Genomic DNA, 24,169 nt, shown 5'->3' with positions numbered 1-24,169 from the left:
TATTCTGAGGCTGCCCTCGCCACTGCCTGACTCAATGCTGAAGACAGCCTCCCGCCAAAACCTGTACCTCCTAGTCCTCCATCTGAGGCCGAACCTTTAACTACAGTTATCCTTCTTCTCCCGGCCTATTTCCTCGTTCCCCTGCCTACTCTCGTAATCACCACCAGTAAGGCGTACGGGGAGGGCAGCCCTAGCCGGTAGAGGAGAGAGAGGGTCCTGAGACCGGAAGCCGAAAGCCGGAAGGAGGGCTGTGAAGACGTGTTCGGAGGAAGCCGGAGCCGGACCCGGCTGGGCCGGCGACATGGAACCGCTGTACCAGCAAACGCACAAGTGAGGGTCGCGTCGGGGCACGGGCGGGGCAGAGGCAGGCTCGGTGAGACCGGCCTTCTGAGCTGGGGCCATGGGTTTTGGCCATTGTCGAGGCCCAGTCTTTCCGCCGGGGCACTGCTGGAGGCAGCTCGGAAGTGGTCAGTTCCTGGCGGGATGCCCAGGTCTACGGCGAATGGAGGGTCTGGCTTGGGGCCCGAAAAGATGTGCCGGATGGCTCCCGGGATCTTCGAGGCAGTGACTACCTGCTGAGTAGACTAAGTGAAGGGAAAGTTGCATCTACCGGTTAAAATAGTTTGTCTCGCACCTGCCAACTCAGTGCTCCGGGTTGTTAGAGCTCTGCCCAAAGGAGTTTGCCGTTAGTTGGAGAGTCAGGGAACGTACAAAAGAAGAGCCGACGTGCGGCAGGATAGGATGGAGGGTAAAATAAGCAGCACAGACAGGATCCGCTTAAGCAATTTAGAAGGATCCATCAGTGGGCTAATGTCAAAAAGTTTCATTATAGCTCGCAGCTCCTAAATGATGTCAGCCTCCATTCTTGATTGACCCCAAACTTGTTGCTACATTATGATTTTTCCCCTTTTTTGTTTTGTTTCTGATTTGGTTTATATTAAAGACCATGTTTTTATGGCACAAAGAAATTGCTGTACAAGTAGCATTCAGTATTACCTACCTAGTTACAGATTACCATTAAGAAGATCAAGTTTTGATGTAGCTTCTCATAATTTAAATTCCTTGGTAGTCCTTTATTAATATTGTCCTGCATTTTTGGAATTTGCTGAGACATGTAGTTGAGTATGGTAATAGGAATCATACCTATCCTGTTATTTGGAAAGAACTTTTATGATTTATTTCGTTTTTATTGTGGTAAAATACACAGAACATAAAGTTTACCACCTGCACCATTTCTAAGTGTACAAATCAGTGACATTAAGTACATTCACATTTGTGTAACCATCACTGCTATTCATTTCCAGAACTTTTTCATCAACCCATACAGAAACTTGATGTACCCATTAAGCAGTACCTTCCCAATCTCCCCTCCCTAAGCTCCTGGTAACCTCTCTTCTACTTTCTGTTTCTGAATTTACCTATTCTAGATATCTCATATAAGTGGAACCATACAGTTTATATCCTTTTGTGTCTGGCTTATTTCACTTAACATGTTTTCAAAGCTCATCTATGTTGTGCCATGTATCAGAATATCATTCCTTTTATGGTTGAATAATAATCCTGTGTGTGAACACCAACCAGATTTTGTTATCCATTCATCTGCAGATGGATACTTGGGTTTCTACCTTTTGGCTATTATGAATAATGCTAATATGAACATTGGTGTAAATCTAAGTCCCTGTTTTCAATTTTTTTTTTTTTTTTTTTAGTATATATCTACACGAATCCTACTTTAACAACTCTGTCTTTCCCTCTCTCTTCCATTCTCTCTAAAAATCAATGGAAAAATATCCTTGAGTGAGGATTTAAAACACAGGAAACACACCAAGTCCTGGGAGTGTCAGAAATTAATGATTGTAGCTGAATTGACACAACATTAACTGAACATATTAATTTTACTTGAAGTTTGAACCCACTTTGTGATTATCTCTTGCAAGATACATAGCTTTAAAATGTTTATCTAATTCCAATGTACAGGACATTGGAATTAGATAAACATTTTAAAGTTAACGTATCTTACAAACTCCTGAACTGCCTGAAGAGTGAATGGAGGGAAAAAATGAAAAGTGGAATAAACATTTTATACTTAACGCATTAGAATGAACTTTAAAGAGGAGCCAATGGGCAGGCTTCTGTTTTTGAGATCCCGGTGTTGTATAGGTGCCCCACTTGTAGTCCTAGAGATTCTGATTCAGTGGGTCTGGAGTACAAGAAGCTCTGTTTTTAACAAGCTCTCCAGATGATTTTTATGAGCAGTTGCACTTAAGAACTTTACCTTATGTCAAGACCAGTTTTTCCATTTTTAATTTTGCCTCTGATCAGAGGCTACATACTGTATAGTAGAGGCAAAGTGGGTAAAGTGAAAATGACCAGACGGTTTTACTATTTATAAGTAAGGTTAAAACAACAAACTTGTATGATGCTGTATAGGGTACAGAGCATTTTCTTTTTAAAAAAATTTTTATACACTTTATTGGTTTTTTACAGAGAGAAAGGGAGAGTGATAGAGAGTTAGAAACATCGATGAAAGAGAAACATTGATCAGCTGCCTCCCGCACACCCCCTACTGGGGACGTGCCCGCAACCAAGATACATGCCCTTGACCGGAATCGAACCCGGGACCCTTCAGTCCGCAGGCCGACGCTCTATCCACTGAGCCAAACCGGCTTCGGCTAATGAGGCACAGAGCATTTTCATATTGCATTTGGACCTACCACCCTTTAAATAATTGTGATTATTAGTATCTCTATTTTAACAGTTGAGGAAGCTGAGGCATCAGGGGGTTAAATTACTTGTTCAGTGTACCTTCGCTAGTATATAGTGGAACTAGAACTTCAACCCAGATCTTTCCACATGGCAGTCAGAGGCAACATGGATGGAATTTTAAAAGCAATTCTGTTTTAAAGTACTTCCCAGATTTTCTACTGACGCTTTAAAAAAGATTAGCAACAGTGACCCTTGCCTACTTGCTCCTAGGTCTCTGCTTAGTTATGTTATCACCCAAGCCCACCACGGACCCCATGCTAGACACATCTAGGACTTCTGATTTCTGATGTCCACACTCGCAGGTCTTACTAGTGTATCTGTTTCTTGCTGGCTTCAACTGTGTTGTCTGAATTTCCAGTTCAGTTTAAAACAGATTTTCCACTTGGCACATAGTAGTTCCCATCCTGCCATGCATACTTGCTTTGTTGTTTTGCATATATTTCCTCTCAGGCATGAAATGTAGAGATTGGAATCACTTTATTGGCCATATTTTTTTCTAGTTCATTCGAAGCAAGAAGAGATTGGATGGGAAAAGTCAGTAATGTTTCCCTGCAACTTATTAAAGTTGATCCTTTTTAGCTTAGGAAATAGTAAAAGCCAGCTGAAGAGGGTTTTGTGAGTATTGGCCTCATCTCTCCTGCTGTCCTCATAGAATTTAAGAATTGAAAGCGACTGGCAAGATCTTCCATTTCACTTCACTCCGGTCAGGAAGACTCTTTTGACAGTCTGTCTTCATGGCTTGATTCCTAAACTCTCCCTCAATCATCCTGTTCATCTCCCATTGGGGTAAACCTTTAATTGATAGGGTTTCTTTGACATGTTGGCTCCCAGAATTGAATGGCATTTTATAGTGTGCATTTGACTTTTTTTTTTTTTAACATCTGAAGACAGGATACTTTTTAATCCCTATTTTAGCATAAATAGAAAATGTTAATGTTTGTTTTGTCACATCTTAACCCCTCATTCTATCACAAATCATGTGCAGGTTTTATAAATATAAGTTGATTTTTTTTTTTTTTTCAATATTGAATGACACAGAACAAAAGGCAGTGCTATGGTGGAACACTGGAAATCAATCCCTCAACCCGTATTATCATCAAACCAAATTTACTACAAAATATCTTGAGAGGCTATCAAATATCTCCTGACATAAACATAAACTTACTGTGGTATCCTCAGCATATCACTCCTGTCCCACTACAGGCACACCTGTGGTTTTATTTCCCCATGGACCATTGTGATTGTCTAGCCCACTTATTTGTTGAATGAGTGGATGAACAAATGGCTGAGTGATAGATAAATAAATGATCCTTGTTAAACCATTGATTCAGCATCTGAAATTGCCTTCCCAATAATCTCATCTGAAAAAAAAATTATTTTATGTATGAAATATTTCAAACATAAAAATAGAGAATAATATAACATGTGTTAGGCCTCATATTTAATACATATGCTTCAGGTATTTAAAGACAGAGTAGAACTGAATCCTACACCCATTCTTTTCCTTTCAAGGACCTGGTCCTAGAAGTGGAATGCTGGCTCATTGGATATACACATATTTCACTCTACCAGTTTTTTGTTTATTTTTTGGTGTGTGTGTGGTTTTTGTTTTTTTTTTTAGAAATATGTCTTTATTTATTTTTTAAATATACTTTATTGATTTTTTACAGAGAAGAAGGGAGAGGGATAGAGAGTTAGAAACATCGATGAGAAACATCCATTAGCTGCCTCCTGCACGTCTCCTACTGGGGATGTGCCCTCAACCAAGGTACATGCCCTTGAATGGAATCTGGGACCCTTCTGTCCGCAGGCTGATGCTCTATCCACTGAGCCAGATTGGTTAGGGCTCACTCTACCAGTTTTTATCAAAAACCTACTAAAAGGGTTTCTACCAGTTTATAATCCTACCGGCCATGTATGAGAGTTCTAGTTTCCCCACATCCTTATATCAATGTGTGTTATCAGACTTTAAAATATTTGCCAATCAAATAGGAGAAATGTGATATCTCCTTATTTTTATTTTTAAAAAATATTTTTAATGATTTAAGAGAGGAAGGGAGAGGGAGAGAGTGATAGAAACATCAGTGATGAGAGAGAATCATTAATCGGCTTCCTCCTGCATGCCTCACACTGGGGATAGAGCCTGCAATCTGGTCATCCAACTGGGAATCGAACCGTGACCTCCTGTTCATGGGTCAACATTCAACTGCTGAGCTTGGCCAGGCATATCTCCTTATTTTTAATTTGCACTTTCCTGATTACTAATAAAGTTGAGTATCTCTTCATATGTTTACTGAGCATTTGGGTTTTCTTTTTTGTCAGTTGCCCTTTGCTCATTTTTTAAAAATTGCTTTGTTTCACCCCTGCTGAGGGAGATCTCCTGCCCCCATGGCTGCTCAGCTTCACATGCCCAGCTCAAATCGGGTCCCAGGTAACAGAGACTTGGCTGACAGCAGATGCCCTCTCACTGCAATAAGACTTGATGGAGATGTCTTGCACCCATGATCTGGGGAACTGGGGTCTATGATATCTAAATCCAGCCTAGCACCAGGAATGCTCAGGGTCTGCTCAAGAAGGCAAATAATCCTCTCCACTAATATTTACAAGGTAAAACAAGATGGTTGTTAGAGTATTAAATTTGACAGTAAAATAGTAGTCAAGTTTTCAGACTAATTTAAATTGGCCAATCAAAATAAGCAAATACTCTAGAGAAATCAATTGTACTGGACAAAAAGAAAAAATATTGCTTTGTTTGACTTTTCCTACTGATTTGTAGCTGTTTGTTATATATTCTCGACATTAGTTCTTTGTTATCTGCTGAAGATATCTTCCAGTCTCTGCCTGTCTTTTTATATTTTATGGTGCCTTCGTTGTAAAAAAAAAAAATAAATAAATTTCTAGTTCATGGTTTTCCCACCGATCAACTGGTATGTCACCAAGTCCCCAAATATGTAGGACAGTTTCTGGTCTTTATTCTTTCCTCTTGAGTCAGGGTTGGGGTTTGTCTATCTTTGTCTGTCTCTCCCTGCATGTTGCCATATTGTTTTCATTATTATGTCTTTGTAATAAGTCTTAATAGCAGGTAGGATAGGTCATTCCTTTCATACCTATTCAGAGTGTCTTGGCTATTTTTCACCCCACTCCATTTTATTTTATTTTATTTCTGTTCCTGTCAGTAATGCCACCAATTTTCAGATTTACTCTGTTAAGCTGCCATTGAAAATTTACCTCACTGCCTACATCCAGGACTTCATTAAAGTTCTAATTCTCCCTTTGATCGGCATTACCATCCAGTCCTCTATAGCTGTTTCCACAGTTGCCCTGATCCAGATGTTCATTACCTCAAGCTGCATTCTACCTTTGCCTCCATGTCTCCATGTGCCCCATTCTGGACTTACCTGCTGAAGTAGCAGTCTGGTCTCTCAGATTCTAGTGGTGATTTCTAGGGGGCATGAGTCTTGCCCAGGATCACTCTGGGAGTCATTAAAAGGCTGTCCTTGCTTCTGGTGCCATGGGTCATGCTTAGAGGCCACAAGAAAGCCCAGAAAAAGACTAGAGAAACCAAATGTGGGCTCCTGGCTCGCATTGGTACATCTGTGGTCACAGTTTGTGGTACTCATGGTGGAAGATGATTGGTGACTTTTCCCTTGAGTTGGGGATGATATAAGAGCTCAGCAGGTCCCTTTCACATGGCTCTAACATGGAGAGACTATAAGCACCAGGAGGCGGTTGTTGGGGGTAGCATAAGCAATTCCAAGGACTAATCCCAGGGACCACTAGGAAAGGTTCTGAGGGTGACCTTGGCCAAGCTTTGGGGAGCCTTCTGAGGGTGCTCTGGAGCCTGATGTCTGGGACCATGCCAGAGGTCCAAGGTATAGTGTCATTTCCAAATGAGATGGCGGTGGCCTCATATTGCCTGGGAAAGATGTTTACCAAGTAGGAGATCCCTTTCATTGAGGGCCCTCCTCTGATGGTCCAACTAATCGCCTCATCCACCCTTCCCCTCTGACCCTGACTTCCAGACAGGCTGGCCTCCTTTTAATCCCCATGACATGGTTTGCATGTCTTTTTGCATATCATTTTCTTTATATCTTCCTTCACCAAATCATGTCTCCCTTCAAAATGATGTTCAGAACTCCCTTCACCCACAAAACTCCAGCTTACTCTGTCTCAGCCCCAGCCCTTTCATTCACTTGCCTTTGCATGACACCACTGTGCTTAGCTCCTCAGCTTTCTATTTGTTTACACTTGCATGTGTTAGTTTTCTCTTAAATCTTCTTGGGACTTTTCTTTCTATCTAGCCTGTCATTCCTAATTACATTGTTTCTCAAGAACAAGGATTATCTCTCTCTCACCCTTTGACTCTGCCCAGTACAGACCAGTGCTCAGCACATTGGGTCAAACAACAGAGAGTGGGATTGGCTGGGTCCAGATTGAGGTTTATCACTTGTTATGTGACCTTGAACAAGTTACATAACCTTTCTGGACTTCAGTTGTCTTGTTTATAAAATAAGAATAATAATACTTTCCTCATAGGGTATTGACTTTGCAGAATGTCTCAGATGGGGGGAGCACTCAATAAATGCTGCCTGTCAGTATTATTATTAATATTAATGTTAAGATACTATAAACCATGCCAAAACATGTGGCCTCAAGTGCCACATACAAATTTTACAGTTCAGTGATGCTGTCAATTTAAATCAGTTACATGTTGGCATCAGAAAAATTGACTTTCCTGACTGAAGTGCTGTTGATTACTCCTGTCTCACCCATTTCCTCCCTTTTCCTTTGATAGGCAGGTCCACCAGATCCAGTCTCACATGGGACGCCTGGAGACGGCAGACAAGCAGTCTGTGCACTGTGAGTAATTAGCTATGGAGACCAGAGTCCTTTCTCTGATGACACGGTGCTAATGGGCTGGGTTTCCTGACTGCCTTTCTGCCTCAGGGGCTTAATGATTCAGCGAGGAATGAGTTCTGTTGTTAAGGTGCAGAAAACCCTGTGGCCCAGTCACTGATTTCCCTGATTGTGCCCTTTGGAATCCCCCAAGTCGCATCCCCCATTACCCCTCCACTCAACCTGACATGGCCCTGTGGGAGTGGAAGTTCTTTCCTCCACCTGTCTTAATCTCATTACCTAGTCCTTAGAGGAGTGTGCTCCATAAAAAGTCGGACATGTTTAACTGGAATTGGTCATTTCTTCTGAGTGAGGACTGTGGCTTTTTAGAAGGCCTATTCAGAAATGAATAGCAATATTAATTAATTTAGTTCTCACACCCTGATTTCTTTTGAGTAGAGGGCTGCTTTGTGGTTTTTAGTGTCTTTTCTATCATAAGAAAAGGTCCTTTTTCTGAGTCGGTCATGCAGACACTGCTGGCTACCCACACACTGCCGAAGCTGCCTTCTCACCTCGCTGCTTGGCTGTCACCATGCCCGTTTCTCTGTCTCCTTTCCACAGCTTCAGAGCATCTCTTCTCTTGGTTCTGTGCCCCACTTTGTTCTAATCTGTATTTGTTAGCTAACCTACAAAGGTGACATTGCTGTCACTTATTTATGGGGCAAGAAGCAATCTGCTTTTGTGCACAGTTTAGTTTCTGTCCATTGACTTTGTTTGCCTTCCCAATAATCTCATTGTTACATGATTAGAAATGGAAAGAGGTCATTTTGACGGTTTATCACAAGGGATAAGGAAAATGACTGTGTTTATCATATCTTTACTGCTATGGATTCTTTCCTGGGCCTTTCCTACTGATACTTGGTCTATTTTGGGGACTCCAGCTTCAGCCCACCCATTCTTATGGAAAGCCTTAAGGGAACTCTCCTCTGTTTCGATTACTAATCTTCCCCTTTGTGTGTGTGTGTTGTTGTTTTTTGACCTTATTACTATAGGGAATTCAATAGGCAGTCTTTTTACTAGATATTTATAATCTATATCTGAGAATAATCTCAAAGGAAAAGAGACCTCATGCTGTATCAGAAAATACTGACTTTTGCTTAAAAACTTTTTGGATAACATTTAAATGTTCATTTTATTTTCTAACAGCAGGAAATTTATTTCTGCAGATTTACCCTCTTAAAAATTGGCATTGTTATATCATTAACAACTATATATACATATTTGAAACAGCATTTACAGAGTCACTTAGTAAAACTTGAACTTTTTCTATTATTCAATAGCATATGCATTTTTCTCCTTTTGAAATACATATTTTGAGTATTGGGTGTGGAAAAAGATATGTTTGATTTACCATTCTAATTTAAGTTCACTATCTCTTTTCCAGCAATTATTCTTTTTTCTCTTTTGTGCAGTAGTAGAAAACGAAATCCAAGCAAGCATAGACCAGATATTCAGCCAGCTAGAACGTCTGGAGATTTTGTCCAGCAAGGAGCCCCCCAGTAAAAGACAGAATGCCAGACTGTGAGTACTCTAACAACCCTAGTCCTGAAGACCGGTCTTTCTCCGCAGGGGCTATTGAATGCTCTGGAAATTCATTTACACTTTGGAAAACGGAGACTGTAAAGTCCCCGTAAAGGGTGCAATTTTATTCTCTCAAAATAAAAATTCTGTAATTTAGTGGCTCAGAAGTTTTGTGTCTCCTTACCTCATTGGTGTCATTTTGAAAATTTGCCTCCAGTACTGTTTTTCTGTCCAAACCCATGGCCACTTGAAGCCTAAGTGAGTTTACCCTTTGGCTCCCACTACATTCTTGGGTTGAAATGAATCTTGCTCTTAATCACTTCAATCAGTCTAATTATAATGAAATACCGATCTAATGTTTGATAGTCCCCCATGAAATTAAAATGAAACCACCCTCACCACCTCTACCCCAGCCCCTGCTCCCAAAAGTTTTATGAAACTTTGCTGATGCTTTACGCCAAAGATGCCCTTGGGCTTCTTCCAGGGGAGTGATATAATCCATAGGAGGTCAGGAAGAGGTCATTGAGCCTGTTTCCTGTCACCTGTTCTCTGTCATGCATCCAGAATCAGAGACCAGCAGGTATTTAAGTAAAGCTGCTGGAATCTCGTGTGCTACAACCCTACTTTAACCACAAGCTACTTCTTTATTTTCAACGTAATTGATCAAAATCAGATTATTTGGGGTGGGAGGGTGGCATGGAGTGGCATAGGAAGAAGTAAGGAAAGTCTTCTTTCCTGAAGACAAAGCCTGGTGACCTCAAATTGTGCCACTCTGGGTTCCTGGGATGTAATATCTCTCTCTCTCTCAATTCCAGTCGTGTTGACCAGTTAAAGTATGATGTCCAGCACCTGCAGACTGCCCTCAGAAACTTCCAGCATCGGCGATACACAAGGGAGCAGCAAGAGAGACAGCGAGAGGAGCTTCTGTCTCGCACCTTCACCCCCAACGTAAGCCAGGCACCAGGGTGGGAGTCTGCAGGTACTCAACAGCTCATAGAAGCTGGAGCTCAGGGTCTGAGCGTCATCCTTTTAGGTGGTGTCTGAAGCAGACTGATGAGGAGACCAACTGGAAATGACAGTGGACCTTGTGCATTGCCACAGAGACTATAACTAGACGGGGAATCTCTTTTCTAACACAGAAACCTGAAGAGGAAGCAGTTAACTTGAGGGAATGAGCGGGGGTAAAAATTGCCTGGTTTGACTGGGCCGATGCAGAGAGGTCGTGGTTGACATGGTAGAAACGTTTTTTTCTGATCAGATAGAGACAGATGATTAGAACTTAGGCCATTTTTAGTGAGGGCAGCATTTGAAAGCTGCCTTGGGGCAGTTGCCTTTGTGCTGTGTATGTGTGTGGTTCTAGTGTCAGATGCATTACAATGTTTTTGTCCCTAGGCTGAGCGCAATTTTGGAGGAATTTGTTAACAGACTTTTTTGTTTTAGAGGATTACTTGTTTTGAGCCTATTTGAAAGTGGCCTACTGGTTTTCTCGTTTGATTTTGTAGAACACCATTGTCCTTGCCCTTTGGTTTCAATAGGATCATTTTCTGCACATGATGTAGGACATACTGACCTTTTTCATGTTCTGCATATTATATTCCGCCAAATGAGGTGGGTTTTGGGGTGGTTTTTTGTTTTTTGTTTTGTTTTGTTTGTGTGTGTGTGTTTTAATGGAGATGTTTGTTTTCTAAAGAGGTCTTAGCTTTCTAAGCCTGACATCAGAACAAATCAGTTCCCAATTTGCAGATGTTTAACTCTCTTTGCTGTGTCCACACTTGTAGTAAATTTCCCCAAGTGTTTCAGAATGTACCTCTGTAGTTTCTGTGTCTCTAGAGTAAGCAGTCAAGTAACAATGACTAACAATTCAAAAGTGTGATGGAGATGTGTTGGTGGTATAGTGCTAAGCATGGCCAATTTCCAATAATGTAATGAACTCTATGACACTCTGGAAGATGTTATGTGGGCTTTTGATTGTTACTTAGGCATTTTTTAGGCTTGGGACTTACTAAATGAACTTTCTATTTATTCTATGATCTGGAACTATCATACATTTTTCTGAGATAGTGGCTCATCAGCTCTACCCTTTCAGGTGGGAAAGTAAGAAAGATTTGTATGTAAAAGGCATTCAATAAATGCTTGCCAAATAAATGAAATCTTTAATTGATTCAAACACTGCAGTCTTCTGACCCACTGAGCATTAGCTATATGTAGAACACTATTTAAGGTGCTGAGAATAGAGGATGTGAGAAACTCCTGTGTTATCAAGGGAGATTGAACATGTGTGCATTAATTAATTTTCAACTTGAACATCAAAGAAAAGATGGTTTGATCTCTTTGTAGTGGTTAAAAGTGGTAAAAATGGCCCTGGCTGGTATGGCTCAGTTGGTTGGAACGTCGTCCTGAACACCAAAAGGTTGAGAGTTCGATTCCTGGTCAGGGCACATACCTAGGTTGCAGGTTTGATCCCTGGCCTTGGCAGGTTGCATGCAGGAAACGGATCGATGTTTTTTCTCTCTCTCTCTCTTTCTTCCTCTTTCTCTCTTTCTCTCTCTCCACCTTCCTCTCCCTCTCCCTTTCTCTAAAAATCAGTGAACATGTCCTGGGGTGGCTCAGGACATGTGGTAAGAATGGCTCTGGTAGACAGAAGAGTTTGTGATCATCAGGAGGCAGGAAAGAGAACAGTATTACGGCTGGTCATGAATTGCTTCTGTGTACAGTGCACTTTCAGTGTCAGTTTAGAGCCTAGGATTGGTCCTGATGTTTCTCCAGACAGAATGGCTAAGAGAGCAGACTCTGCACTCAGTACTGGGATTCTTGCCTTCCTGGACTTCTTACCAGCTCTGTGAGAACTTGAACAAGGTATTCCAACTATCTGGGCTTCAGTTTCCTCATCTCTAAATGGGGATAATATGTTAACTACTTCATAAGGTTAGGATGAGGATTAAGTGAGCTTAGGGTAATGAGCATGCAAAGTGGAAAGTAACTTGGTCAGTAGTTTTTGTTTCCCTTCCTTTTTGTGCAGATTTTTCTTGCCTGCTCAGGAGACCAGTCCCATCTGAACATTATTTGGGCATCAGTAGGAAAGCACTGTCTCTTCTGTCCTTAGTATCAGTCTAAGTGGAGGGATAAGCTATGGATAAAATAGCTAAAGAACAAAAGCAAACATTTAACGTGGTATTAAGGGGAAACCAAGTAAAGGAACATTTGAAACAAGCTAGGTTAGTGAGCAGTCAGAGAAAGACTTTGAGAGAAGCCCATGAGGTCTTGAAGCAATCGCTTTTCCCAAGTGGGGGTAATGATAAGAGGCAGGAATTAACAAGACTTGTGTAATGGAAGTCTGAGGAAAGTGCCAGAGGCCACTCCAGATCTTTGCTTTGCTTTGCTTTTTTTTTCCCTCTGTTAGGTTCCTCTGATTCTTGCACCATTCCCTCTGGCTATTCTTCTGGCTTGGCCTTGGCCAACAGGCAGAGCTGTCAAACGCAGTGGGACCGCAGGGGCTGACCAGCAAGCAAAGTTAATCAAGTGCCTGCGTTTCTTTCACAGGACTCTGACACCACCATACCAATGGATGAATCACTGCAGTTTAACTCCTCCCTCCAGAACATTCACCACGGCATGGATGACCTCATTGGAGGCGGGCACAGTATTCTGGAGGGATTGAGGGCCCAGAGAATGACCTTGAAGGTGGGGGCCCTTCTGGGGGACAGGGAGAAGGCCTCTTGTGTTGGCCTAATCCAACAGCTTGGTACCTGCAGTTGCATTTTGGTTACGTATTCCCAAATTGTGATGCTGTGATGGTGAGACGGAGCCCTTTAGTTTGGGATCCTTCCTTTGGTGTCAAATTATTATGAGTCTAAAAGTAGCCCAATTGCCTTTGCTAGTAGGTATTTCTTGTGCTTGCAATGAATCATAATGTGGCATCTTTTGGTATCCCAAGTCTTGTCCCACTTACTGAAGGTGACTGCTGCTCTGAGAGGAACCAATAATAGACTAAGAAATTCTATTATTTAATCCACTCTCATAAGAAAGAAGACGTGGCTGTACTTGGGCACCTCACAGTCAGGTGTTTTCTCCTAAGGGCCTCTGCTGTGTGCTTTATAACTGAGACCTTTTTGTGCTGTCGTAACTGAACACCCAGGGCTGGGGTCTCAGGGCTGCCCTGGTTGTTTTGCAGGAGATAGCTTCTTGAGCACATGCTGGTGATCCCCAGTAACTCTTCACTCACTCTTTAGCCCCAGGTATTGCTGGAAGCCCTACGCCATTGGCTGAGACTCCAACCCCCTGGGAGTAGTTTACAGAAACATTACACAGACTCTGATGCCAGTCGTGATGTTTCAGCCTCAGCCCTTTTCCTGTATCAACTCCGATGGATAATGGGGTGTGGACTGTGCCTTATTATCAGGGTGTGGTTCCCTGTGAACGAAGCACTCCCAGCCACTGAGCTGTGAGAAACAGTCACTCGGAAGCGTGAGCTTTATCTTAGTTTTTCTTGGACCATGTTGAGGCAGTCAGCTTCACGGGCCTTCAGTACGTTTCTGCCACCTTCACCAGGGGGAAGGTCAGGCAAGCCACGAGTGACATGTAACCTGCTGACGGCCTGAAGCGGGGTCTCTGACAGCTTCACGGTGCCCTCCTTTCAGAACAGCCACCTGCAGTAATCTAAACCGACACACGTTGGTTAATCCGCCCTTTCTGTAGAAAACGGCTGGCCTCCTTCCCATATCTCAGAAAAGCAGTAAAACCCTTTCAGGACAGGGCTCACCATGTCACGCTAACGTCGAGCAGTGGGGGTTAGAGCTTATTGTTAAGGCTAATGTTGGCTTCCTACTGCAGTCTGGTATCACTGAGTAGTGCAAGCAACTCCGGCCCCTGCACGGTCCCCGGAAGTGAAGTGCTAGGAAGCCTGTGAGGTGGTCAGAGGCTGGAATGAAGTTGCTAATCCCGTGTCCTTTACACACACCACTATCTGCCTTCTTCCCTCCACCTGCCCTCCACCCACCTCTGGAAGAGAAGTTTTTGGCTTTAACCGTTTGAAATTAACATGGGAGAGAACATAAAGGAGGTGGGCCATGATTTGGAGCAATTCCTAGTTGAAAATGTTTATTTTGGGGGCAAGTTATGGTAATTTTTAGGTGATTTTAGAAGCTTGATGCTTGAACTTCATATGGTGAGGAAATAATACGCACTTTCAGAGCTAAGCAGAATCTTAGTGAGAGTCTAGTAGTCACCATCACCGTATGGAAAGCATGTCTCTGCTCTCCTCTGGCAATAATCAAGTTTGACTTCTGAGATCTCTCTCAGTGAGGCTTTGAGATCATTGTCTGGGCAGCACGTAGGTCTGAATTCCTGTCGCTAGTGCCTTGTGTCATTCTCGCTTCTCTTGCTTCTTCTCATTTGCTTGTTACTGTGTTGTTCATTTAAAAAATGGGTGTGGGGCATTAGGTTAGATGCCATCCATACAGATGCAGTTGGTGATGTGTGTAGAAGTAACTTGGGGTCTCCCTTGCATTCATCTCTATTTCTTGTTTCATAAGAGTTTGAATGTGATTAAAAATGAAAATTAGAAAGCAAAGAGGAAGAGCAGGCTGGGCGGTTTGGGCTCTTGGTTTAGGAAGAAAACACCCTTTTGTTATTGGTGGTGGGTGGTGACATTTATATAAGGGGTTTTAGATCATTGTGTTGGTGTCTGTCAGTTGTGTTTCTGTCATTCCATCTTGCCCACTTCAAACCTTCTCGTAAACCTGGGCACTAGCCCACGTGTTGTACTCAGCAACATCCTGATAGAAAGGATTTTGGAGCTAGGGAGCAGAGACTGTTTAATATAAAATATTCGATAATTTAAAATTTTTTATTGAGGTATTATGTACATGCAAGGAGGTATACAGATCTTATTTGTATAGGTCATTGAATTTTGACAAATGCATGCATCTTTGTAATCCACACTGTATCAAGACATAGGCTGTTTTCATCACCCCTAAAAGATCCCTGGTGCCCTTTCCAAGTCAGTCTGCCCCTTTCCACAGCCAACCACGGTTCTGATTTATTTCACCATCAATTAATTTTGCCTGTTATTGATGTTACTATTTTGTGTGTACCTTCTTCTCAGTGTTTTCCAGGCTCTTTCATACTGTTACATGTTGGTAATTAGGTCCTTTTTATTGCCAAGCAGCATCCCATTGTCAAATGTATCACAAATTGTTGATCCATCCTCTGGTGTTAGACATCTGCATTCTTTCCAGTTTTAAGATATTCTCCTGTGTTTTCTTCTGGAAGCTTTACTACATTGTAGCTTTTATGTTTAATTCTATGATCCAAATTAAGTTTTATATATAATATGAATCGAGGATCTTTTTTTTAAATTAAATCTTTATTGAAAGTATTACATATGTCCCGTTCCCCTCTCCCCCCCCCCCCTCCCCCATTGACCCCTTCTAGCTCGCTCCCACCCCAGGTCGAGGATCATTTTTTTACACAAATATATATGCATATACATAGATACTTATATATAATTTATACAAGACGTGTGTGTGTGTGATACATACATGTGATATTTATTATATAACCAGTTGTTCCAGCACATTGGTGGAAAAGACTTTTCTTTCCCCCTTGTGTTGCTCTGATATCTTGATCAAAAGTCACTTGACCATATGCGAGTGATCTATTTCTGGTTGATGCTGCTTTGTATATGCTTTAGGCTTGACTAAGACACTATTGTTGGTAAAGCCCCACCTCATAATAATGTTCACCCACCCTGTTTTTCTTTCTCTTTTCTGCCCCAGGGGACTCAGAAGAGGATCCTTGACATTGCCAACATGCTGGGCTTGTCCAACACAGTGATGCGGCTCATTGAGAAACGGGCTTTCCAGGACAAGTACTTTATGATTGGTGGGATGCTGCTCACCTGTGTGGTCATGTTCTTCGTGGTGCAGTACCTGACATGAGCCAGCTAAGCCCAGCAGCTGGACAACGTTCCCACGGCATGAGCGTGTGTGACTGTGTATGTGTGCGTGAAAGAGAGAAGGGGGGCCCAGAGGCCATGTTTTGAAATGTATGTCCGTCTTAACTGTGAAAACCACTCAGAAGTAATTGTGACCTGTAACCCAGTGAGCGTTTCAAACCTGCTCTGTTTGTGACATCTTGGAGAGGATGCGAGTGCTACCAAGATTCACGGTGCATAGGAAATGAACGAAGTACCTCTTCTCTCTTTGTCACTCTCACTCTCACTGGGGGTGGAAGTGATGTAATGGTAGGGGATGAAGTAAGGAAAGGAAAAGAACGGCTTTGGTGGTTTTGTCCACATACATGATGCACACCCCTGGAAGGCTTTCACGGTGACCCTTTCGGACAGGACTGCCCACACTTTTGTCATCATCCAGCTTTTCCAGCTCCTAATGGACAGGATGGAGCAGAAGCGGAGAGAAGGAGGGGAAAGAGGTCTTCTTTTCCTGCATTCATTACAGTAAATGGATTCACATGCAACTAGCCACCCCACCCCCAAAATGACATGCAGATGACTGACAGCTCATACTTGTCACCCTTCCCCAGAAGCAGCTCCGTAGAGCATTGGTGCTGTTGCTGACGAGTAAGATTTTCCACATTACAGCTGTTGGGTGTTGCTCCTTTCTAAACTGAGGCCACTGTTACTCTCTGGGCATGTGCAGTCTTAAGACTAAAGACCCTAGTTACTGGAATGGTTGGCTTTTAAGGTTCTAAGACTGCAGCCTGGCACCCATGCCCAGGCTTTGTTGGGCTTTGGCCCCTTAGAAAGTAGCTGTGAGCAAAGGTTAGTGATTTTTTCATTACAATCTCACCTCTAGTTTTAACATCTGTAACTCTTTGGCTCTCTTTTCTTCCCTGGAAATATATTAGCAACTGCCAGCCAAGCCCCCCCTCTGCCCAGCCAGTGTGGGCAGGTGCCACCCTAAAACTGTCTCTGGTATCCTTGTGAGACCAGACCCTTTTCCCTTTTCTGACCAACCCTGGATTAAGAATGGTGTATCGTGGAATTTATTGTAAAGGCAGTCTGTTTTGATTAATTGCTGAAAGTACCAGAAAGTCCTGTTTAGCATATTTTTTTCATCGATCACAGGCCCTCCCAGCCCTATGCTCAGTAGCTTTATGGCAAGACATAAGCTAGCACTCAGAATTTCCCAGACCGGAAACCTGGTCCGTATTACTGCCACCTTTGATTGTGTTGCCCCACCTACTGTCTTTATTTCTTGTTACTTGGACGGTCTTCTGTTTCTTTCCCTTTTCTGTGTGTGTTCCATTCAGCTTCCCTTTTCACCTCCCACCTGTTTCTGTAGCAGTATTGGTCTTTTAAGCAACATCTGTGGCATAGATCCCCTTTTGGTAAATGATTCTTAATAGTCACATAGGCCTCTTAGCAGTCCATAAAAATGGGTTTTTAAACTGCACAGACCTGGACTCTCGAAGATCTTGCCAGACAGTGCATTTTGGAGGAAGGTGCAAAAGGAGCAGCTAAGCCATTTGGACTTGAACTCTGGGAGAGCAAAACTCGCCTGCCCACCCTCCCTCTATTGGCTGATGTGACATCTGTTTTTAGTATGCACCACTGGGTTTCCACACTTGTCTTTATAGTGATTGTTAGCCTTGATGAACCAGCAGTAAGGCCTTCCCCCACCTTCAGAGCCATTCTCCCTACTTTGTAATAAAAATTGTGGAGGCATTTTGTGGGTCTTCCATCCTGGCCAGGGAACTGCAGTCACAGTGTGTCTGTGAGAAACGCCTAACTGAATGCTTGTCTCCACAATCCCATGTAGGGAAGGGTCTGAGGCCAGGACAGGAGCACCACCTAGTGGAGTCAGGGTGAATTTACCAGGTTGAGCTGGTGCGAGAATCTCCATTTGACAATCTGTGACCTTGTCCAGGCTTTTGGTAAAAGGTTTGCCTGTTGTGGTTTAAGACAAGTGGGTTGTCAAGGAACTTGGGAATATCTTCTTTCTGTGGAATTTACTTGAGTGACCACCTTAAGAAAAGCCAAATTCGAAGACCAAATAAATAGGAGAGTCTTGATTTTTATAGGCTTCATTGCTGGGATTTTTCCTAAGTCCTCTGCCCTAATGAATTTAAATGGGTTTTATTTGCAAATTTGGACTTAAACCCATTGTTTTTTAAACATATCGGTTGAATAAAATTGAGATTTGTTTTATTTAGAATGTTGTAACTAATGATCTCCTTTTTATTTTTATTGATTTCAGAGAGGAAGGAAGAGGGAGAGAGAGAGAGAAACATTAATGATGAGAGAGAAGCATTGATTGGCTGCCTCCTGCACACACCCTACTAGGGATCGAACCTGCAACCCAGGCACATGCCCTTATGAGAATCGAACCCTGATCTCCTGGTTTATAGGTAGACCTGGTTCAAAGCCATGCTAATGATCCCCTTTTTAATGTTTTCAGGCCAGACATTCTCAGACATTGCTCCATGGCGAGGGGCTGGTCTGGCTGCTTCAGAAGCAGCTGGGAAACTTTTAATTATGATTCTTGGGGGTCTACCCCAAACCTTCTGAATTAGAATATTCGTGTTAATCAAAGATGATAGCATTTGCAAATGTATGCTGAACTAGTTCCGCATATATGAGTGAAGAACAACTTATAAAGTCCCCAGTAAGTCTTATTTGTTTACATCCTATCTCAGAAAAGATTTAAGGAGAATTATAGGAAATAACTAAAACAGTGAAATATAAAGAAATGATCAAGAACAAATCAGAGTAGAATATCAATACCAAGGAAAAGACTCAATTTAAATCATGAAGCCCTACTGAAGTGCTCTGGGGAATCCCTAATTTGTCTGTGAGCCCCCAAAGCAAAGAGAGAAGCATCATTTGTTAGTGTCTAAATGAGGGGGGGTGAGGATGAGGATGTCTTATTTGCTCAGGGGGGAGCCCAGACCTTTAATACTGCTGGCTTGCTTGGAGCCCTTACTGGAAGTCAGCCATGGTTATTTTCCTGGGCTGCCCCTCTGATCTTCACAAACCCTCTGCGTTAGGTCCTGTATTGTCCCCATTGTGCATGTGAGGAGGCTGGGCTTTAGTGACTTTCCCAAGGCCTGGAGGAGCTGGCCTCTCTTCTGTCTGGTTTCTTAGCCCACGCTCATGATCACTGCACTGACTTGACTCCTGTGCTCAGTATGAGATGCGGGGATCAAGGCAGCCTGCCAGGATTGGGTAAAGGGCTATAAGGCATTTATTGCACCTTATATGGCAGGTTCTCTGTCCTAAAATATTTTCCTAAGTGAAAGGGGAGAGGCTGTTTGGCCAGGAATTTCTGGGAATGGAGAATGGAAGCTATACTCGGGCCCTGCCACCAGAGAGCGACATAACTCTACTCGTTGGTCTGCCCAGAACCCTGTGTCTTAGGCCTGGTGTTGGAAGAGGAAACAATTGCAGGTTTGAGTCAGTTCTTTTTAGGTCTAAAGTTCCTTCTCCTTTTTTGTGTGTCCTTTCATTTTATATGGCACATGGGAGAAGAGGGAAATGCGATGGGGTGGGGGAGTGTGGCAGGTCCTCGGCCCCCCAAGTGCAGTTGGTAAGTCCCAGGCCATAGGGCCTCATCAGGCCCTCCCCACTTCATCCCTAAGCCTCTAGTACAGATTCTCAACCTTGGTTCTACATTGGGCCCAGCAGGGAAGCCCTCCCATCTCCTCAGTATCCAGCTGCCAGAGCCCTGGCATATGCCTGGCACCGTGTTAGCTGTTTCAGGGCAGATGAGTTGGAAGCAACTTCTGCCCTCTGCACTGGGCATAGCTACAGAGGCTGCGGTGAAAGCCCTGGACCCAGGATGCAGACGCTTGGCTTCAAGTCCCAGCCAGCTCTGCTGGTGGCAACCACATCTTTCTCCTGAGCCTTGTCTTTCTCTTCTTAGAATAGGGTAACAGCTGTCCTGCCTCCCCTCCCAGTTGGACAGGGGCCCAAAAGACAGTGTTTGGCAGACTCTAGAGGCCTGCAGTGAGGAGTCTCAGCCTTGGCCTCTTTGCGATCACCAGAGAGCGTAACCAGTTCCCATTCTGGGGCTTGTCCCCAGAGGCTTTGAGCTACCTGATCTCATGTGTGGCCTAGGTTTCAGGAATTTTTTTCCCCCTAACTTTCCAAGAGATTCTGTGCTTTGAAGGTTGAGAACCATTGCCTGAAGTGCCCTCCAGGTGTGATGGCTTTTTATTCCTGTTTAACTAGAAAGGCAAGAACTGTTCGCTTGGAACAACCAGAGGACAGAGGAACAGAATCTCCAAGGCTGAGGGGCAAGAGTGTAGAGTGGCTATGTCTGTGGCTGTGGCAATGGGGGCATTAACTAGGAGGGGCTTTCTGGGAGAGAGCCAGGTGATCTGGACAATGGAAGGAGAGGAAGAGTAGGGGAAGGGTGCAGCCTGGGGGAATTAATAAGCTCTAGTCAGCCTTTATCTACCAAAGGTCCATGAGGGAGGGCTGGTTCAGTCCATGTAAGAGATGGTTGCTGCTCAGGCCCAAGAAGCCTGAAATAGAGCTGAACCCTTAGTGGCTGTAACTTGGAGACAGACAGTGGTGGGCTGTGCAGAAGGGAGGAAGTTTCCCCCTTATTTTCCTTTGCAGCCCAGGCAATGGGCTCCACATCCTTTCAGCCAAGACAGCATGGGCAGAGCCCACCCTCTGGCCCCACTCACTTGGCACCTTTCAGCATGCTTTGCTAAGTTTCTCATGCCCAGAGCATATGTGGGGACAGAGGTGTGAGCGGTCAGGTAGTGGGGACCTTTGTAGGAGGGGACAAAAATCACTGTCTCTCAGACCTCTCAGTGTTGTGAATATCTAAAGATAAGACCCTGAATGTCCCTGGATGTTGTCCAAGTTCTTGTTGCCGTATGCCTGGGTGGGCGTAAACTCAGTGTCCATGGTGATTGCTTTCAGGAAACCATTTCCCCCCCCCCCTCCTTTACCCCTGCAGCAGAGAGCAGCCTGAGAGACCCTTAGAAGGCAGCCCCCAGAGCAGAATTCCAGAACCGGAGCCATGACCACCCCCTCCATGAGAAAGCACCTTGGAATAAGTTTTCTGAGGTCACCCATTTGGAGAGACCAGCACTTGGTTAAAGATGTAGAGGCCTAGGATATTCACTTAAGGGGGGTGGGAGGAGCTCAACTCCAGTTTTGTACCCTTTCAATATAAAATATCAATTTAATAATTAGACAATATTTCATGGAGTAATGATAGGTGGCAAGGCAGTAGGGTAGATACCAGAGACTGCATTCAGGGGCAGAGACCTTATCCAGCCCGTGGGAGTGGTGACAGCGCCTCCTGGAGGAGGGAGGACCTGAGTCCAATAGTGGATGGACTAGGGGACCTGAGGGTGGCACTGCCATGTCCCTGGGGAATCAGGGAGAGGAACTGGTGTGAAGGGAAGGAGTGTGAGCTCAGTTCTCAGCTGACTGGGTTTGGGGGTGGCCTGAGGAAAGAGTGAGGAAGTATTGGATGGGAAGCTGGAGGCGGGTAATGGAGGAGGTCCCGGAGACCCTGACCTGAGGGCAGATGTCGGGACCCTTAGCTGTCATCCTGAAACCAGAAGTGCCTGGAGGGATCCCTGCTCATGCCCTGGACTCTGGATCCAAGAGCCGCTGCCCAGGAAGGGGATGTGGGGGCACTCCTAAACCAGTCTCCCCTCCCGAGTCTGGTTTCAAACCTCCTGGTGTAAGTGCAGGAGGAAGGTGTGCAGTCTCCCCCTTACTAGTTGTGTGGCCTTGAGCAAATCACTTTACCTCTCCAAGTCTGCTCTCCTACCTTCTAGGGATAAATGATGCCATCTCACAGGATGGCTGAGAGCCAGTGAACACTGCAGTGTAAAGTGCTTGGTGTACAGCCTGGGACATAAAAGATGGCAGCTGAAGTTTTCTCATTAATTAGCATTGCATGAGGCCTGGGTCTCATCCCTTCTTATTCATCTGATGTGGTTGTTAGTCAAGGACTAGCCAGCATTCATTCACTATTTAGACTTTATTTGTGAACAGGTACAGTGTCGTGGCCATAATACTGAGTTTGGCATCAGAAGACCTGAATTCATATCCCCACTTCATTATTTACTACCACTTGCTCCCTCCCTCTCGCTTAGCCTCAGTGTCCTCATATGTGAAATGGGGATGGTGTTAGTGACCTCCTTTACAGAACTGTTGTGAGGGTAAAACGATTAAGCATATGGATCAGTGAGGATGCTCTGGGCTGCAAGTACCAGCTACCCCTTCTCCAAGTAGCTTAAGCAGTAAGAATTCATGGAGCTTGGGCAGGCAGCAGGGTTGCTTGGTTCAGGGCTCAGTGCCCTTAGTCTTCCGGGGCAGGCTTGTAACTGCCTAGGTTCCCTCAGAGCAGTGGAACTCTGAGAAGGGGAGGCAGGAGAGGCAAGAGTGATGGTTGAAAGGTCAGACTGGAATTGTCACTGCCAACGTTTTCATTCATTCAATAAATACTAATTGAGCACCCATTATGTGCCAGTCATGGGGCTGGCCTTGTAGTATAAACCTGATTCAACAAGGCCCCCTCGTAATTTCTGGAGATCTGGACTGAGGACAGGGCATAGCTGGGATGGCTCGTCTCTGCTCCATGCTGTCCGGGGCCTCGGTTGGAAGATTCCAAGGCTGGGGAGGAGAATCATCTGAAGGTTCACTTGAATGTCTTTGGCTCAGTGTTGGCTGAGCTCCTTGGCTGGGGCCGTCCACTGGAACACCTGCTCAGGGCTTCTGCATGTGGCCGGGTTCCCATGGTGAACAGCTTGAGGGAAAGAGCCAGGTGAGAGCTGTATCCTTTTTATAGTCAAGCTTCAAAAATCACATGGCATCAGTTCTGCCATATTCCTTGGGCTGTGGTAGTCACAAGCCCCCTCCACCGCTTGGCAGGAGTGTTGGTCACAGTGTTAAGACGAGCACATGAGACGGGATAAATCCACGGGTATAGCCATCTTTGGAAAGTAGAGTCTGCCACACTCCCCTTGAATACTGCACATGTCTAGCTCACAACAATAAAATGCACAAACTCCATCACCATAGGTACCAGGTAGCATCTGACTCTCCTGAGGAGGGGAGGCTTTTGAGCTGAACCTCAGCTGAGTCCGAGTTGACCAGGTGCAGCTTGGGAGGAAGGTCTCAGCAGAGGAAATAGTGTGAGCTCAGGGGAATCCCTGTGGCTGGAGCTTAGGCTGGGGGGCCAGATATGGGGTGTCTGAGAGCAGGCTCAATAACTCCCTCCATTCCCTGCCCCTCTGCACACAGTGGGCACTTAATAAATACAGATTAAAATGTGTGTGAACAGTGTCTGTCAAAAAAAGGAAGCCAAATCCCAGAGTGATGTAACAGGTCCTCTGGAGGTGGCATGGGATGAAGACAGGCGAGTGCTCTCTTTCTTACTGTAGGAACTTGAGGTCCTTTTTCTTAGTTTCTGGCTTTCCAGCATTTTTCAGTGTCTCTAGAAGAATCCACAGGAGCTGATCACAGTACCTGAATCACCTCTTTCCATCCCTCGCTCCCAACAGGATTCTTGGGTCCTCTTCCCTGCCTACTGGACCCCAACCCACACTCTGCTGCCCCACATAGTTGAGAGAGAGAGGTGACTATCACTACGGCCCTGGATGAGCCGTGCCTAAAGCCTCAGAACTTCCCAACTTGGGAAACCAGTGAATCCCTTTATCCCTTTCCCGCTTAAGCAGTTTACATCGGCTTTCTGTCCCTTTCAGTGGAAAAGCTCTGAAGGAACCCTTCACAAGACCAAAACCATGTTTTAGTCTGTTTCTCTCCTCTTCCAAGCTACCCACATTATAAGATAGATGCAAAGCTGGCATTCAGTATTAATTCAAATAGACTTGGAGCCCCCAAATCTTATCTCAATAAGAGTCAAAGAGCTTGAAAGGACTAGATATCTGAAGAGATACATTAAGGAATAAACTCACTAGTTCTTTATGAATATTTCAGGCCAAGCTCATCTCTGAGATAGTGCATGGCTTGGAATCCCTTCTCTTCACC

General features: G+C 44.2%; 1 protein-coding gene across 2 annotated transcripts; it reads left to right on the top strand.

The window, feature by feature from the left end:
• Positions 1–222: 222 nt before the first annotated feature.
• GOSR2 (golgi SNAP receptor complex member 2) lies at positions 223–18,220 on the top strand. 2 transcript variants are annotated; one of them, XM_008149477.3, is made up of 6 exons: positions 223–330; positions 7,562–7,626; positions 9,075–9,183; positions 9,999–10,131; positions 12,724–12,864; positions 15,960–18,220. In XM_008149477.3, exons 1-6 carry the CDS (start codon positions 302–304, stop codon positions 16,119–16,121), a joined length of 639 nt encoding a protein of 212 aa, XP_008147699.1. In that variant the 5' UTR covers positions 223–301; the 3' UTR covers positions 16,122–18,220. The 2 variants fall into 2 exon arrangements, with proteins under 2 accessions (XP_008147699.1, XP_028013279.1); XM_028157478.2 differs by lacking the exon at positions 12,724–12,864 and having other exon boundaries at positions 235–330.
• The last annotated feature ends 5,949 nt before the right edge of the window (positions 18,221–24,169 follow it).

Source organism: Eptesicus fuscus, chromosome 20 (assembly GCF_027574615.1).
Source record: "Eptesicus fuscus isolate TK198812 chromosome 20, DD_ASM_mEF_20220401, whole genome shotgun sequence".
Lineage (NCBI taxonomy): Eukaryota > Metazoa > Chordata > Mammalia > Chiroptera > Vespertilionidae > Eptesicus > Eptesicus fuscus.
Note: the sequence above shows the minus strand (reverse complement) of the source record. Positions and strands in the feature narration are given on the sequence as shown.